The sequence below is a fragment of the Populus euphratica genome, unplaced genomic scaffold (assembly GCF_000495115.2).
Source record: "Populus euphratica unplaced genomic scaffold, PopEup_1.0 scaffold34.1, whole genome shotgun sequence".
NCBI lineage: Eukaryota > Viridiplantae > Streptophyta > Magnoliopsida > Malpighiales > Salicaceae > Populus > Populus euphratica.
The window spans coordinates 1,421,846-1,440,173 of NW_011499883.1; the positions used below are offsets into that span (position 1 = coordinate 1,421,846).

Below are 18,328 nucleotides of genomic sequence, written 5' to 3' on the forward strand. Positions count from 1 at the left end.
TACACTGTCACCAACAGAGCCAGTGCAACCGCTGGTGGAGCCCGATTCACCAGGGACATAGGGGTCGATTACAGCAAGAAAACACTCGCATCTGCTACAGATTTCATATGGAGAACCTTCAAGCAATCTAATGCCGCCGGCAGAAAAAATGTTCAAACAGTCAACTTATTCGTAGATGTCATGGGTGGTGTTGCCTATGCAAGCAGCAATGAAATCCATGTTAGCAACGATTATATAGGAAACTATTCAGGTGATGTCAGAAGAGAAATCACTGGGGTGCTTTACCATGAAATGGCACACATATGGCAATGGAATGGTAATGGACAAACACCAGGAGGACTAATTGAAGGGATTGCTGATTTTGTAAGGTTGAAGGCTAATTATGCACCTGGCCATTGGGTGCAAGCAGGGCAAGGTGACAGGTGGGATCAAGGTTATGATGTTACAGCTAAGTTTCTGGACTACTGTAATGGTCTTAGAAATGGGTTTGTTGCTGAACTTAACAAGAAAATGAAGACTGGTTATAGTGCTCAGTACTTTGTTGATCTGCTCGGGAAGAAAGTTGATCAGCTTTGGAGAGACTACAAGGCCAAGGATGGAAAATAGAAGAGCTTGGCTAACTAAGAGCTGAATATTTGAAATGTTACACTTTTAGCAGCTCGCACAAATATACCTATGATCCTAAATAAAACCCATTTCAGATGGGCAAAAATTATTTCATGAAAATTGTATTTTTTTTCGAGTGCCCTTATTCATTTTGCTGCTAAGCTTTCTATTAGAACACAGATCTCACGGATGTTAATTAGCAAAATCATTAACCATGAGAAAGAAGGACTTCTCATCATCAAGTTATCCATGAAAGCAATACTACTAAGTGCTTTGCTTGAAATCTGTGAAAATGGAATCATCAAAGTATTGTGAAGAAATATGATGATTCCATATCTTATGCTTCACCAGTATCACACGGTACTCATGTCACTATAAAATCTTCAGATAATTCAAAACCACCAAGGCACACAAGAAAACCCGGCCGTGTGTTTCACACACAAATTTTGAATTTAAATGCCTTAAAAGAGGAAGTCTAGTTCGAATCCCTTCTATTAGAGAAACAAAGGAAAGGTTACTGTTAAATTATCGTAAAACCTAGCGAATTCATTGTACCCAAATATCTGTCAAGAGAATCGATCTACTTCCCTTCTCTGATTCGTTAATTGCTTCAGTCTCCATCTCATGCATAGACAAACCACAACAAATTTCTGTTCTGTTTTCTGACAGACGAAAGCTCCCCCACTAGCATCATGCGCTAGTGTGTTTTGATTCACGAGTGGTAATACTTTACAAGTCAATGAATTACAACTTTAGTGGTAATCCTGTGATTGTTACTGCCACAATCGGACGTTAACTGGGGCAGGGCTCGCTAACTCCTCCCATCGGAGCAATTGGACCTCCCAAAAAGAAAAGATGAGAAAAAACCCTTGTTCACTCTGAAGTATGATAGAACAGAACACAAATTTTAGCTTCCCAATTCGTTATTAAACTTAACAAGAAAATATAGATAGCACTTTAAATGTTTTTTTCATGAGTATTGAAGAATAAAAATCCTGAAGTCAACGTTGAGCAGCTGAAGAAGAAAAATAAAGGAAAGCCAATGCTACTGATCTTCCATTTGTCATCTTCCCATACAGATATAGTTGTTTCTCTATTTGCATTATTTCTAGTCAATTAAGAGAACATGTCTTCTCATGGACAGGTGTTTTTCCACGGATTAAGAGGAGAGGGAATTATTGCCAAATAAATTAAATAAATGTTACCATGTCAACACAAAACTTAATCAGTCCTTGTTGGCTTCCACAAATGTATCAGCCAGCACTGTTATTATCCTTACCAGTACGCAGCCTTGGTCCATTTCAAACAATTTTATATTGCAGTGGCAGTGGCAGTGGCAAGATTGATTCTGCAATAAGAATGAATTCAAGTGATATGTCTTATAGCAATATGACACGGAAAGCACTAATTAACGTTGGGATATGTGCACGCTTGATCTCGATTGTATGCGATCCCACGATTCCGATCATGATTTATACACACATCATGAAAGGAATATGCCTGTGCCGGTTCTCGGATTGTTAAATCTTTTTACAGTGTGAGGATGGATCATTTTCAGTATCAATTAGCTTCCTAATTGCTCATCGATTTCTTGTTCTTAAGATGATTTTAGCTCAAAGGGTCATTTAAAATGCTATAATTGTTGTGAAGAAATACTTTATACTGAAGGGGAGAAGCCATGTAAGAACGACAGCAACAATTTTGAATTGACCAGGCAGGCAGGGAGGGAAGAGCCTGAGTGGAAGTCAAATAGCAAAAACATGTTCTAGACAGAACAACAACTTTGATTTTCTAGATGCTCACAGAGACATGCATCCACTCCCCAGCACATATTTTGAGTTCATCTGAATCTGAGTGATCCTCAGAGAAACTAAAATACATACGGGGAGGGTTTGGAGAAAATTATGGAGCTCACTCTTTTGTAACATTAGGCACATTATTCAATGATTTGGTCGAAACACAGAGTCATTCAACTTTATGTATATCGAAAGTTAAAAAACGTTAAGCTGACTAAAAAACCGGTTGTTACTAAACTCTTCAATTGAAAAGAAAATTAAATACCTCTATGTTACAATCAATGAACTGAAAAAAAGGCACCTGTTCTGGGGAACACAATGTTTGGCATGCTCCAGAAACTACGAACATGTGCTATACCAAGATAATCTATATTTTGGGTAATTATATTTTAATAATGATTATGAGATAATCACACACTGTGAAATAGCATTTTCATGAAATAGACTAGGGTTGAGCAAATCAATTGAATTATTTGGGATATTTGTCAAAAATGATTTAAAATTAATCACACGGAATGATTGTTTGAATCTTTTGAATAATGTATGTTAAAAAACTCTTAAAAAACTTAAGATTTGGCTTGCTTTTGTTTCAGATTTTAGAAAAAAAAATCAAACAAAAACTTTTATAAATTAAGCTCATTGAAAAAATTAACCCATCTAAATACTCTTAAATTAAATTAGACTTATTCAGCTTTTAAAAATATAAAAACTAAACCAAATCAATTGATTTTGTTCTTTTATTTGATTCAATTTGGGTTAAATTTTCAAAAAAACAATATTCATTTTGTTTTGGAATTTTTGTTCAAAACCAAACCACAAAATATTCTTTTATTGACGAGAATGCATATAAGATATGAAATGATAAGAGACTGAACTTATCATACTTAAAGATTTAAGATACACATCTTATGTGAAATATATAGTTTCTTAAAAGCTAGGAACTAAGTTAGATAATTATAAGTTTGTTAAATATTTAAAAACATCAATTGGATATTATTTCTACCATTCTTTTGAGCAAAAGATATTTATCTTAAAATATGCTACATTTTTAAAGAAATAATTTGTTCTTGAAAGGAAAGGTAAAAGAAAAATATAACTTAAAAAAGTTTAGAAATCATAAATTAACATCTAAATAGAGCTAGAGCTTTAGGCTAACATTTCATGTTCAGTCTAAGACTAAAAAACATAAAAACACCATAGGCCTAGTAGGACACCTAATACACTATTAAGATATTAATTTCTTGTGGAAGCTAATTATGATTAGTTGCTCATACTTGATGAGCCTATTGAATATATGAAATCAATATCTAATATTGATTATGAGAAATGATTTACATCCATGAAATCTAAAATGAATTTTATCTATGCCATCCAGGTATGTACTTTAGTTAATCCACTTAAAGAGATAAAACTCATTAAATATAAATGAGTATTTAAGAGAAAGACTTATATGGATGACAATGTATAAACATACAAAACTAGACTAGATGTCAAAGGTTACAAACAAAGACAAGATGTTGATTTTGATAAAACCTTCTCACCAATAGCTATGTGAAAATTCATAAGGATTTTATTTGTTATAGTTCCATACCATGATTATAAGATTTGACAAATGGATTTTAAAGTTGCATTCCTAAATGAAAATCATTACAAAGATCTGTAAAAGACACAATCTAAAAGTTTTGAATCTAAAAGATTTACCAATAAAATATTCAAGCTATAAAAATTCCTTTATAGACTTAAGCAAGCTTCAAGAAGTTGGAATATATGTTTTGATGAGATAATCTAACAATTTAATTTCATTAAAGATATGAAGGAACCTTTTGTTTATAAAAAAGTTAATGGGAGTGGATTTAGTTTGTGTGTGTGTGTGTGTGTGTATTATTGATAAAAAAAAATGATATTGTCTTAATCTATGTACATAGACAAGATGTTTTGCATAAAAAATTATAAAATTATTATAATTATAATATTTATATTACTTCAAAACATTGTTCCTAAATGTTCCTTATCAATATTCTATTTAGACTGGACAATAATTAGAGTTGTTAAGATTGGTGTATGTTACGTTCATTCCTTTACAAAAAGAAGCAATTGCCCTCATAAATTGAGATATGAGGGATATTTGAAACTAATATGCAGATACTTCTCAAATGACATGTATACTAAACTAACCTGTAAGATAATTTCAAATAAATAGATCACTTAGAAATTGGGATAGTTACGCAATCCTTAAAATTGAGATCACTAAGTTATATTATACAAGGAGTGTTATGTTTTGATCTTGATCATATTTTATCCTAATCAAGGGTAACAAACATGTAAATATTGGTTATAACATAAATTATATGCAAGTATTTGAGTAATCAAGAGAAGATTCATCACCCTAAGTGAATTAGTAAAAATATTTTATTTGGTTTCAAATAGTATTGACTATAAAATCTTTAGCTAAAGAAGAATGAGATTTGAAAAGAGTTTCAAATCTTATACAAAGAATCAATAACTGTAGTGTTGAGAACTAAAATAATTTAACTAAGTAGACTTACTTCATGTTATAATATCTACATCAAAACATTATTGATGAAAGAATAATAGTTACACTGAAAAACTAGTCACTAAAAAATTAAATCAAATCACTTATGATTTTTTTAATATTTAGGGAATCATGACAAGTTGCTAGACATTATACTTGATCTTCAAATATAAATCAATCAATTGTTGAATTGATAACAAATTCAATTGTTGAATTTTATTTTATTTTATTTAGAATTATAATTTATATTTGGGTCAACTTATTAGGAACCTAATTGTTCACACATATAATAACAATTTGTTAGAAATTAAAATGGGATGATTAATCAAGTGTGATATGATTGTAAATAAATTCTAGAAATTAAGGACTAAAATGCAATTAATATAAAAGACTACAATTCTTGACCTAGAAAAAATTAAGTAGGGACTTGATTGAATAAAGTTTTAAAATTATTCTAAAATAATATATATGATATTATTTAAGGGGCACATTGATATTTTTTTGATTTATAAAGCTTTCAAGTTTTCTTATAAATAAAATGTCATGTTTTTTATTTTTTGTTACAATAGTACAATACAGAAATTCCTAAACTTAAAAGAAAAGAGCTTACACTTAAAGGTATAGGAATCTTTCTCTCCTAAAAGAATTTATGAGACTTATCACTAATAGTTTGTTTGGATTATCATTAGAAGCTAGACACTTTGACAACTTGTGATTTGCAACAACCCAACCTTGAACTAATTATTCAAAGTAAAAAAAAAAAGCATTTGATCTTCAATTAATCTTTATATAAACTCTAAACAACTCTAGATTTTTCTAATGGGATCTTTAGAACTCTTTAAAAAAAAATTAACTTATTATTTTTGCTATATGTATATGGTTTGAGAAACTCAACAATTAAGCTCATACCTCCATTTCAAAAGTCGATCATTCTTGACCCCACTTGAGATTTTTATGAATAATCTTCATGTGAAAGGAGATGGACATATTATTGCATGTGCATGCATATGAATATGTGTGCGTGTATATCTGGATTACCGGATTCTCTATGGAGTTTCATTCCAAAGATTTCCTTTTTTTCTTTTCAATTTAACTCTGTCTATGGAGTTTCATTCCAAAGATTTCCTTCTTTTTTTTTCAATTTAACTCTGTTTTTCTTTTTTCTTTTTATTTTTATTTTTTTCAATTTAATCCTCATATTTTTTTTAATAATTATTTAAGTTATTTTTAAACCAATCAAGTCAACTGAATTTATCGAGATAACTTTCACACAATATAATTTTAAAAGTTATACAACGAGTCAAATCAAGAGATTTCAAGATAATTTATAGAATCAAATTTAAAAATAATATCAAATAATTTTTTATAACTTAAATATTTTTTCATATTAAAAAATTAATTCAACCCACACATAAACTACTTAAGTATCTAAAACAATTGGTGTGATTAGAAGAGGTCCCAGTTTGTGTTGCTTGCAGTACTTATTGTATTCCGTAAACATTGCAATCCTCTGTTTATTTAGTGAATGAAATATTCGTTCCACACAAATATGTGGTCCAAGTTTGACGTACAATGGGAAAAAAACGATAAAGAGGTCAATCCACGCAACCCGGCTCACATTTTTTTTTTTTTTTTGCCTGCATTGTATGTATTCATGCGTTGGTAATATATATATATCTGCATTCCTGCATGGTCTTTGGTCTTTGGTATGGTATTAATAAAGAAGGACCATAGTCATTTTTTGTCTGATCGCCTTCGTCATATGCTGGGAGCAGCATGGCTAAAAGACATTGATAATGGACATTTCCCCACAAACATTGTAACAAAACATTAGGTGAACCAAATAAAATCTTTGTCTTGTTAGTGGGGAATTTGAAAAGTAACAATCTCTGTGTTTTCAATTTTTTTAAAAGTGGATAATTAAAAAAACACATGTTTCCAAGAAGAAAAAAATCTCATTCTTAATAAGTAAACACGTTTTGTTTAGTTTTTCATTTCTTAATCCTTTTTCCAAAAAATTAAAAGAAAATTAACAAATAAATACAATGTTTTTTAAGAATTTTTATGAAAATGCTTGTTCTTTGTGAAATGTGGAAAACAAATCCACCCAAGTGGAGCATATAGGATTTTGTGTGTGTGAGAGATTAGCAAAGAAATATCTTGAATATTTTTTTAAGTTTCACCAAATATGAAAGAGGGAGAATTTTTTTTTTTTTTAATAATGTTTTCTGCAAAACAAATGTAGCCTAAATATATGATTTCATGTTACTTATCAATTTACCTCACACATTTTTTATTTCTATCTTAAAGAAAATTCATAAGCACATGCTTAACTAAATCTAATTCTTTATTCACCATAATAATTAATAAAAATAATATTGATTAGCAAAACAATCTTGTTTTAAGTAAAATGTACAATTTTAACTCTTAGATATGGGTTTTGATGGTATATCATGAGATTTAGAAAACATGAAGAACAAGCAACATAATTAACATCTTATATGTCATTAACAAACATATTTTCCAACTTTTTAATTAACCTTTTAATTAGATTCAAAGTAAAACTTCTTATAAATGCAGAACCAAGAGATTAATTTATTGGGTTCTCGTTGCTTTTATTTTTCTTTACCCACCCTTCATTGTAGAGAGAAGGGACTAGCTGTCAATCCTCATGGCCGCATCCTCACAGGAGAAAAGGGACTAGTTGTCGGCCGGCTGAACATTTACATAATTCTGAACCGCTTGCTACTGTGGTCGTGCCTCACTCCCTATATAAACCATGGAGCAGCAACTCATATCCAGTGCAAATCAAACACAACCTGAAGAACTATATATATAGTGCACTTCTTTCTTCTTTCTTGACCATGGTACTTTCACCGCATCTGTTTCTCTCTTTGCTTGTAATACTAGCAACCAATACCGTTGCAGCCGAGGACTTGACGGCCTACACTGTCACCAACAACGCTTGTGCAACGGCTGGTGGAGCCAGGTTCGCAGGTGACATCGGGGTGGATCATAGCAAGCATATACTAGCGTTCGCAACAGCATTCATATGGAGTATCTTCCAACAGACTAACCCAGCAGATAGAAAAAATGTTCATAGGGTGGACTTGTTCATAGATGACATGGATGGTGTTGCATACGCTGATAACAATGAGATTCATGTCAGCAGCAATTACATAGGGAACTACACTGGTGATCTGGAAAGAGAGTTCAGTGGGGTGCTTTACCATGAAATGGCACACATATGGCAATGGGACGGTAACGGAACAACTCCAGGAGGATTAATTGAAGGGATCGCTGATTTTGTAAGGTTAAAGGCTAATTACACACCTAGTCACTGGGTGCAACCAGGGCAGGGTGATAGGTGGGATCAAGGGTATGATGTTACTGCTAGGTTTTTGGACTATTGTAATGATCTTAGAAATGGGTTTGTGGCAGAGCTTAACAATAAGATGAGAACTGGTTATAGTGCTCAGTACTTTGTTGATCTGCTGGGGAAGACTGTTGATGAGCTTTGGAGAAACTACAAGGCCAAGTACGGAATATGGAAGAGCTTAGTTAATAAAGGGCTGAAATTATAGAATGTTGCACGCTTGTAATTGCTCGCATCAATATATAATGGACAATTGCAGCGGCAACTTCTAAGAACGATCACTTCAAAATTAGTTTCCTTTCAGCGACCTTGATTTCCTGCAATGACATTTCTCCATACATGTACGCATCCATCGATCCAATTTAAAAGATGAAATGCATTTTTCCATTTGCTTTCAAATTGGCCATGGCCGGCCCCGAGAGTCAGATAGAGAACGCATTTCCAGTGATCCTACAAAAACGGAAACGGAAGGAGTTCCAAGAAAATTATTAAATTACTCTCACAGAGGAGGAATGCAGATTTATTTCTTTTCCTTCAGAGGAAAATTACAATCTGATATAATGTTGCGGGAACTGCGTTTTTACTGAAAACAACTCAACCAAAGCTCCAATATTTAAACCAAAACTTTACCCCCAAGCATGTCATCACTGCACTTGCTGAATGGCTAATACAACTTCATCAATGGATTGGAATTTTTTCCTTTCTTTGAGAACCACCTTCGCCAGGTCAAGAGCCTGCTGCTCGCATTTGGCTCGTTTGCTAGCATCACTAATTGATTCAAAATCCTCAACATGGGCTACGCCAACAATTCTCCTGTCATGCAAAGATTTAAATCAACATGTTGCATTCAATTTAACACATTCTTAGAAATAGGACGATTTAATTTCACAAAAAAATAAGATGGGACAATCCGGTTATGAAATTGCAGTTTCCCACTACAAGCCAAGTTATAATCAGTTTTCCAGTAGGTCATGCATCACTAAAACTAAAAATGATGGATTCTTTCCTTCAAAAGATCACATGATCCAAATGATTTACGTCCATTTCCCAGGCCAAAAGCTGATTGATATCAAGCTTTGTCTTCCCAACTTAAGATGTCCCCCCCTGTTTAGACTTCCTAAATAGTCTCAGATCCTAGTGAACATTAATGATCTATTTAGTGGCTTTACATGGGACCAAAGGTGAAGAAGCAGCCATGCAGTTTTCCCTAACTAGTTTGGAATAAGGTTTCTAGAGTAGCTTTTTGTTGAAAAACAATGTATTGTATAGAAGTCTAAAACCAACGCCAAAAGTTAAAATTGAAAAAGACCATGTCCTGGAAACATATATGATGATGTAGTCTCATGATAGACGGGATGGTGAAACAAGCCGCATAACTTTCCTTATCATTTTAGCAAATATAAGTTCTTTAAGTACAAGAATTTTAGGAAAACACATGTCAACTCACCTTATCATTTTAGCCGCACCAAATCCCAAGGTGTCATGGAGCAAGTCTTGCATGAATTTTCTCTGTACAAGCACCCGAAGCTCAGGATTATTATAAATTTCTGGAAGATATGCCTCACCAGAGCCATCCTTGTGCTCATCCCAGAGTGCAGTGAACTTTTTGTAGAAAAGACTCCAGGTCTCTCTGATTGTCATTAAAATCCACTCTTTATATCTCTGCATACGAGTACAACTTTCAGAGACAAACCTCAACAAACAACAGATAATAAATGAATTACAAAGTAAAACGTTGTGCCTTCCAGTTCATAAGCAAACTGAAACTACCTCCTCGTTTATTGAAACATGACCTAAAAGAAGCACATCCCACAAATAAAGAGAGGAATAAGATATAAATACAAAATTAGGCACTTGTAAAATATTTTTAGTTGATACATAAATGAAGGTTATGGAGAAAGCATTTCAAAATAAGAGAAAAGGAAATAAAATTAAAAAGCACATAATGGTAACTAAGACATACTTTTCGGTCATTCATTTGATCAGCATGCCCATCTTGAGCATAAAAGGCCAAAATCAAATTTCCAATAAAAGCTCCAATATCAAAACCCATTGGACCATAAAATGCAAATTCTGGATCTATAACTTGAGTAGAATCATGGGTAACCATGACAGAACCAGTGTGGAGATCTCCATGTACTAAGGCTTGGGCTCTCTCACAAAACCTATGAGGGAAAAAAAACTCTGGTAAATCATATGATCATCTTAATAAAAGGGGACATCCCGTTACATCTTGTGAAATGACTGAGCAACAAAAATGAAACAATACATGGATTTCAACTCAGCAACTTCGAGTTTTAAAATATTATCTTCACGGACAGCCTCGGCATCACGGTCAAGATAAGGGGAAGTCCAACGATTATATTGAGATATTTTGTATGGGTCAGAGAAAACAACCTGCTCAGTAAGCCTGGATAACTCCACATTCCCACAGAATTCAGCAACTGCATAGAGCATTTATAGTGCGCACATCAGAAACATTTCTTCAAGGTCGCCATTTGCAATGCACCAGTGAGAAACTGAATATGACAAATAGCAAATTAAAAAAAAATAATAAACAACAGAGTAGAATTACTTACCATCACGTTTATGCTCAGTGGTAGTACGATAGAGAAGCGAAGTGTAGTAAAGAGTCTTTGCCATATAATCAGACATGTGTTCTGCTAGCAAGGGATACTCAATTCCAGCAATCAACCCTTTTCTCAAGATTATATGTGGGGGCTCCAAATATCGCATAGCAATCACAGACATAGTACGGTCAAAATGATAAACTTCAGGCACATTTTCCGGGCACAATCGGCCATGCTCTCTGAGTGCCAAAGCCTCAAAATATGCTCTTTCCTTTGTCATTGGCCATGATTCTCCAATGCATCGTATGTATGGAAGTGCCTGAACATAAACACTACTAGATTAGAACAACAAATAACCAGTTCAAATATAATCCCAGATATTTCCATCCCATTTACCTCATATGAAACGAAAAACTATTTTGAACACTGAATTTGTATCTCATCTCATTAACTTAACAATTAACTTATAAAACTGACTATGTCATCTAGTAGCAGACATGATGAAATTCAAAATTTTAAGCGAATTCAACGAGATAATGCGAGAGAGATATAAATTAATTGGTCGTTTAACATATCGTAGCATTGAAACACTGACCCCCTATAGTGTTCAAATACAAATTGAAGAAGTTATAACACATTATTAGTTTTTTCTTAAGAAGTGCTTGTTCAAGAGGGCCTAAAAAAGACTTCAAAATTACAAATTCACTTCATTCTCTACGTTCTCCCATAACAAAACAAACCCACATGGATTTTAAACACGAAATAAAAAACATAGACCCAACCCCATTTGTTTCACTTACTTGCTTGATGACAAAAGACCCAGATGGACTACCGACTATGTAGACGAAATTGAGATTCCCATCACCGACTTCTTTGATCTTCAAGTCACCGAAATTGTTACCGATCTTATCTGACAAAACAGAAGTGGCCTTAATGTACTCAATTAAAGATTTCTCGGCCAGCGGCCTGAACTCTGTGAATGCCATTTTTTATTGACGATGTTGAACTTTTTCTGGCTGTGAGGATTCCAAGGGGGAGAGAAGTGAGATGTTAGGAAAAGGTGGCGACTCATGTTGAAGATGTTAACAGGTTTGAGGTAATTTTTTTCTGCATGTGTTTTTTTATTTTGGAAATATATTAAAATAATATTTTATAAAAAAATTATTTTCAATTTTAATACACTAAAATTATAAAAAAAATTAATTTTAAATAAAAAATATAATATTAAATAAATAGTGTTTTAACTCGTGAAACACCCTCAGTCTAGTCGGGTTCTTGCTTTTAATTCGTCAATCTAACTGGTTTATTTAAGATGTATCATTTAAAATATTTTTTACTTATAAATATATTAAAATAATATTTTTTAAGATTAATATATTAGAATAATTTAAAAATATAAAAAAAATATTTGTAATAAAAATATTTAAAATTTGAAAGAAAAATTTAAACCACATTCCTAAAGAAACCTGAATACTAGGATTAGGATAAGCGTATTCTTGCAGCAACAATTATTAGAAACAGAACTTAGCAAATTAATCGATCAAACGGAATGATTTTTAAAAGAAATTATTAGATAATTTCGATTATTTAAAAAAAAAAGTTTAATTTAGTTTTGATTTTACATTTTAAAAGCTGAAAAAGGTAACAATAACTAAGTTATTAAATTAAAATTCATTAAAGAAATAGTACAACTAAAGATTTTATTCAGGTCCTCTTGTTTTTTGAAAACTTATTTCATTTTAAAACATTATTGTAATGAAAAATAAATTTTTAAAAAGTAAATTATTTTTTAATGTTTAGATAATACCATGAAAAAAATACTTTTTAATATTTGATTATATCTTAAAAAATAAACTAGAAAAAAACTTATAAATTTTTAAATATTTTTCAAGTTTATTAAAATAATAAAGACCAAATCTAATAGATAAAATTTTTTGAAGGAGGATAAAGTTAAAAAACTAATTTTATAAATTATTTTAAATAAAATAAATAATAATCAAGAGAATGATGACAAAATCTAACAAATAAAAAAATTAAAGATGATGAATTAAAAAATTAATTTTGTAAATTATTTCAAATAAAATAAATAATAATTAAAAAAATAGTGATCAAATTTAATAGATAAAAAATTTTACTTAAAAAAAATAAGAGAAAAACAAATAACAATCAAAAAAATAAAAGTCAAAGTTAGTAAAAAAATAAAATTAAATCAAATTCTACTGGATAAAAATAAAAACATATTTTAAATAAAATATAAAAAAATTAAAAAATTAAGGATCAAATTTTATATAATTAACAAATAATAATATATTTTTCAATTTTTTATAGTTTCTAAAAAGTGTTTTTTATTCAAAATAAAAGAAAAATACTTTTCTAAAAATTAATTCAAATTTTTCTAGAAATTAAGTCAAAGTAATCAATTAATTTTTTTTTATTTACACCCCATTTGTTTGCAGGAAAGTAGTTTTTTTAAAAAAATAAATTCTAGAAAAATGAATTATTTTCTAATGTTTGCTAGTGTAATGGAAAATAAGTTAAAAAATATTTTTCAGTGTTTGGTTATATTATGAAAAATAAGATGAAAAATAAATTATTAATTTTTTATTTTTCTCAAGTTTATTAAAATAATGAGGAACAAATCTTACAAATTAAAAAATTGAATGAGAATGCAATTGAAAAAAAATAATTTTATAAATTATATCAAATAAAATAAATAATAATCAAAATTAAAAAAATAAATATTCAAAATTAAAAAAATTAAAAGTTGAAGAAATTAAAATACTAATAGTTAACATTTAATAAATTATTTCAAATAAAATAAGTAACAATAAAAAGAACGAGGATCAAATTTAATAGATAAAAATTTTAATAAAAAAATGATAAGGAAAAAAATAATTATTATAAAAATAAGAATCAAAGTTAATATAAAAAGTAAAGTTTAAAAGATAAATTTGAAAAATAAATATCCAAAACACAATATATATAGTAATCAAAAGTTTGAGGATCAAATTTGATATAATCTGTAAAAAAATTTAATTAAGAAAAAGATAAAAGAAAAACAAATAACAAATAAAAGAATAAGGATTAAAGTTGTAAAAAAATAAAATTAAATCAAATTTTATAGGATAAAATTGAAAAAATATTCAAAATAAAATATATAAAAATAAAAAAATTAAGGTTTAAATTTTATACAATTAAAAAATGATAAAATATTTTTAAATTTTTTATATCTTCTAAAAAGTATGTTTTATTTAAAATAAAAAAAATACTTTAGCATATGGATGATCATTTGTCTAGCTTCTAGTTTAGCACTTTAGATATCTATTTTGTATTTTGTACCTTTTAAAGCACATTCTCTCTTACTAGTCTAAAACAAATGTTTAGTTTAGATTCATCAAAGCATATCGTATATGATTTTAAAAATAAGACGTTTTGATTTTAACAAATTGAGTATCTCTTATTTTAAATTAAATCAAAACATATAATCTTTCGTCTTTTCTTTCCCTTTCGTCTTTTCTTTCCCTTTTGTCTTCAAGATTTTATGTGTTTTGCTAGGATATTATAAAAGTGTTAGTTTACATGATTATTTCTGTATTACAGACAAATCAAAATAAATATTTATTTGGTAATAATAAAATCAAGTTTTGAAATAGCAAATCTATGTACTTTTAATGTTTACACCACAGGTTGATAAAAAGTATCACCAACCTGCTTCACACCCAAACACGCTCCATTTAACAAATCTTAGAACTATTTAACTAAAATTTAAAATTAATATTTTAAAATTTAAAGAACTATAATATAATGGTTCAACACATTCCATCTTACGTTACAAAATTTAAAGAACTATAATATAATGGTTCAACACATTCCATCTTACATTACAAAATATATCTCAATCTTTGTAAATTAATTACATCCTATTTTTAATTTATCTTATGACTATTTATATTTAAATACAATAAAAAATAAGTTTCCTTCTTTTTAATTTATCTATGTAAATGTAGATTTAAATACAATGCAAATTAATAAATAAATTAGTTGTCTTTTATAGTAACTTAACATATATTATCAATTTCAATCACACTTTTAAACAAACACTTATAATTTATTATTTCTTAAAAAGTATTTTCAGTCACAGTTTTAATCAAATATCTATTTAAATTAAACATACCACAATAAAATAAAAGTAATTTTTGAAAATCAATTTTTTTAAACTTCAACTACAAAAATAAACGTATTGTTGTTATGAACATGCTTTCTGTTGTGTATGGCAGTGATTCGTAAGCGTACGTTCTCTCACAATGATTATGGGATGTTTAAAAATATGAAGCTAACAAGAATATGATTGAATGTTTGGGGAAGTCTTATGTTAGCCACTTGCAATATATTACAATTACATTTATGGATGCATATATTGTAAAGGTTAAATATATTATCTTTTTCTTGTAAATGTGATTGTCAAATCACTATTACATTTAATAGTTTTACTGATAGAATATTCTGTTAGCATTTATTCTACCATTCTGTCGGTGCGTATTTTACCAACGGATTCATGGATGGAATGCGGTTGTTATAAAAACCTTGTCGATAATTTCTAATTCGTCAATAAACAAAAAACTCGATAATTGTACAGATGGACATTGAGCGCCAAAAAAATTTACCAAGTGGAATATACTAATGAAATGATTTTGTTGGTGATTGGCAGTGATATTTAGAGTAATTTTATTTCAACTCTCTATAAAATACCGGCAGAATAATTTTGTCGATGATGTAACGGTTGAAGTGGCATTTTCAATAATGTTTTTTCAACTCTCTATAATATACTTACAGAATAAGTCTGTCGATAATCTTCTCTGTAATAATTAAAAAAAAATCTATTGAACAGAAAAGGAAAATAATTAAAAAAATAAATTTGTATAAAATTCAAGTATGCAAAAATAAATTATCTTAATATAAAAGCCAAATATTTATTACAAATTTATATGTTCAAATACAATGAAACTAGAACAAAAGCAATGCTAGAGGAGGAGAAAAAGGAGGTTGGTCATTCCCAATACCAAAGGGCCATTAAAGGGACGCACATGTATCACCTATCTATGAACTAATATCCGTGACCATTTGGCAGAGTTTTTCATAATCCGTAGAGAGTTATTCATATTTTTCATTTAGATGGGTTGTATGTTCCTGCACTCCTTGCTATAGCAAGGTTGCAAACTCCAGAGACTGAGTGCTTGGTAACAATTATGAGCTCCCAACTATTGAAACACTATAAGTCGTTTGTAAGTTGTCAATCATAATATTAGAGAATTTTTATACCTAATTTCTATCGGATCCACCAGAAGATCCTGCCTCGATCCACAAATCCAGATCAAAATCTAAGTGGGTCGAACGATTGTCCTTGTATCTCTCCTTTAACCGGTCATTCTATATCTTCTGGAAATAAAAAATGAAATCATAAAATTAAAGAAAATAATATCTCATAAAAGAAAATGGTTGAAAACCAATGTACCACTAAGTGTTAAGCTCGATTGTCGATGAACTGCTGCATCCTATTTTGGCGATCTTCACTCCATACATACGTCTCCACAAAAAAGTTACATTAGGCTTGGCACACGTCTAAGATCCGTAGCCCATAAGAAAAAAAAAATATTGTCAATTAAATATATTTATAAATAAAAAAAATTAATTAAAAATAGATGTGATTAAAATAAATCTTACCATTCACTTTACATGTGAAACGAACAGAACAAAGTCGTCAATGTGCGTAGTAATTAAACCATGAATTTGCCTGCTCCAAATCCTCGCACCAAATTGTAAGCATTGTGTAAAATGCTCGAACATCACGTGCTAACCATATTCCACTCATATATTCTTCGAAATGTATGGCAGCCTAAAATCCTTCCAAACTGTCACGTCATTCCAGCTTGGTTGAGCGTTTTCTGTAGCATATTTTTTAGATTTGTTTTACACCTTATATCAAAAATCATGCAACCTATATGATTCAAATGTATTATATATGAGTTAATAACAAACGAAATTTTAATATTTAAAATTCAAAAAAAAATTGTCGTATTGTTTTCTATGTCACATAATTGTAGCGTGATTCTCCCAAACCTTCCTTGCAACATTATTATTTGCTCTATCCCACTCAAATTTAGCCCTGTAGTAAAAATTTAAATTTAGCCCTATAGTAAAAATTTATAAAAAATAATGCAATAATTTCAATAAAGTAGAGGAATTAACATAAAAAAATTATAAAAATTTTAAGTTAATACTAATCTTAAATCTTGTAAACTATGCATCGACCTATGGTTTCAAATTAGGATGTTTGGAAATCTAACTCCATTGAAACAATGAAATTTTCATAGACAATTTAAATGATGATGTTATTATTCAGTCAGCCTCAATATTTGTGAACTTGAAAATTGATAATTTTAATGAAATATTATTTATTCATAAATTGTTAAACATAAACCAAATCAAAGCAAAATAAACTTACATTGAAAGATTGTCATTCCAATATGCCTCATACTTATAGGTGAATGAATTCTACTATGAAGAGACATCGCCTCTACATTACGGAACCACACTCGTTGAGCCAGCGTCGTGAGTCGATGCATGTGCTTCAGGTGCCTCTTATTGGTCAGCACCTAATGACATGTTGTTATCATCATCATTGGATCTCACCATTTGAATCTTTTGACAATAGCTCTTGGTGTCTCTTAACATATACCTTGCATCAAGCTCACATTTTGTTCATTTCCATTATTCCAATCTACCAACTCTTTTGAAGCTATCCGGCAGGGATTGAACAAAGTTCATCTTGATCCAAGCTTGCAACTTCTCTTATGGAACATTCATCGTCATCTTAAAAAAAAATGATTAAGATCTCACTAATATTAATTAGATAATTGGCTTCCATCAGAAACTATGTACATGACTTTTAATCATAGTTATTAAAGGATTGACTTCTAATCATAATTATTAAATCCAGCCTAAAGGTTGACCCGGCCAAGAGGTCGGGTCTTAGGTTTTATGGGTCAACCCAAAAACTCACTCCTTTTTTTTTCTTTTGAAAGCTGTTAACAACAACTTCAACACAAAAGAAAATTAATATTCCTACAACTTTGTAATTTATCTTCTCTTTCCAATAAAACATGTTTCCATATTTTCTTGTCAAATGGCTCTAAAAGCTACGGGGAATGCCCTGCATTGCAATTTAATATATTTCCTAGTCAATTAATAATTTTGAAGGAAAGGCACACAAAAAGCCCTAAACTTTTCCCTATCTCTACCAAATAAAACAACAAGTTGCTGCTCCCTCTAGCTATAGATTTTCTCTCTCAAAACTAGCCAAAAGCTTCCCTTTTTGCTTGGCCAAAGCAGCCGCCATGCGTGACTAACTATCAAAAATTGAAAGATAAAATACATTATCTTCCCTTCT

General features: G+C 30.1%; 3 protein-coding genes across 3 annotated transcripts; 2 read left to right on the top strand and 1 right to left on the bottom strand.

Moving 5' to 3' along the window:
- On the top strand, positions 1 to 828 carry LOC105129884 (uncharacterized; the record flags this gene model as incomplete). The annotated part of the gene is made up of 1 exon (XM_011032127.1): positions 1 to 828. A coding segment is annotated over one exon (606 nt), but the record flags the coding sequence as incomplete, so codon positions are not given.
- A 6,871-nt stretch (positions 829 to 7,699) lies between these two features.
- Positions 7,700 to 8,679, top strand: LOC105129852 (uncharacterized). The gene has a single exon (XM_011032090.1). The coding sequence runs from the start codon at positions 7,800 to 7,802 to the stop codon at positions 8,517 to 8,519; it is 720 nt and encodes a 239-aa protein (XP_011030392.1). The 5' UTR covers positions 7,700 to 7,799; the 3' UTR covers positions 8,520 to 8,679.
- A 93-nt stretch (positions 8,680 to 8,772) lies between these two features.
- Positions 8,773 to 11,967, bottom strand: LOC105129853 (methylthioribose kinase-like). The gene is made up of 6 exons (XM_011032091.1): positions 11,682 to 11,967; positions 10,891 to 11,200; positions 10,581 to 10,755; positions 10,275 to 10,476; positions 9,759 to 9,973; positions 8,773 to 9,124 (listed from the first exon to the last, which is right to left on the bottom strand). The coding sequence occupies exons 1-6, from the start codon at positions 11,865 to 11,867 to the stop codon at positions 8,956 to 8,958; spliced, it is 1,257 nt and encodes a 418-aa protein (XP_011030393.1). The 5' UTR covers positions 11,868 to 11,967; the 3' UTR covers positions 8,773 to 8,955.
- Positions 11,968 to 18,328: the final 6,361 nt, after the last annotated feature.

Excerpts from the sequence above, each read along its gene's own strand:
- LOC105129852 (XM_011032090.1), top strand. The coding sequence starts at position 7,800 with ATGGTACTTTCACCGCATCTGTTTCTCTCTTTGCTTGTAATACTAGCA.
- LOC105129853 (XM_011032091.1), bottom strand. The coding sequence starts at position 11,867 with ATGGCATTCACAGAGTTCAGGCCGCTGGCCGAGAAATCTTTAATTGAG. Across the intron at positions 9,974-10,274 it reads ATCAAATGAATGACCGAAAA|AGATATAAAGAGTGGATTTT; the intron begins GTATGTCTTAGT and ends ACTCGTATGCAG. Across the intron at positions 9,125-9,758 it reads GGTGCGGCTAAAATGATAAG|GAGAATTGTTGGCGTAGCCC; the intron begins GTGAGTTGACAT and ends TTTGCATGACAG.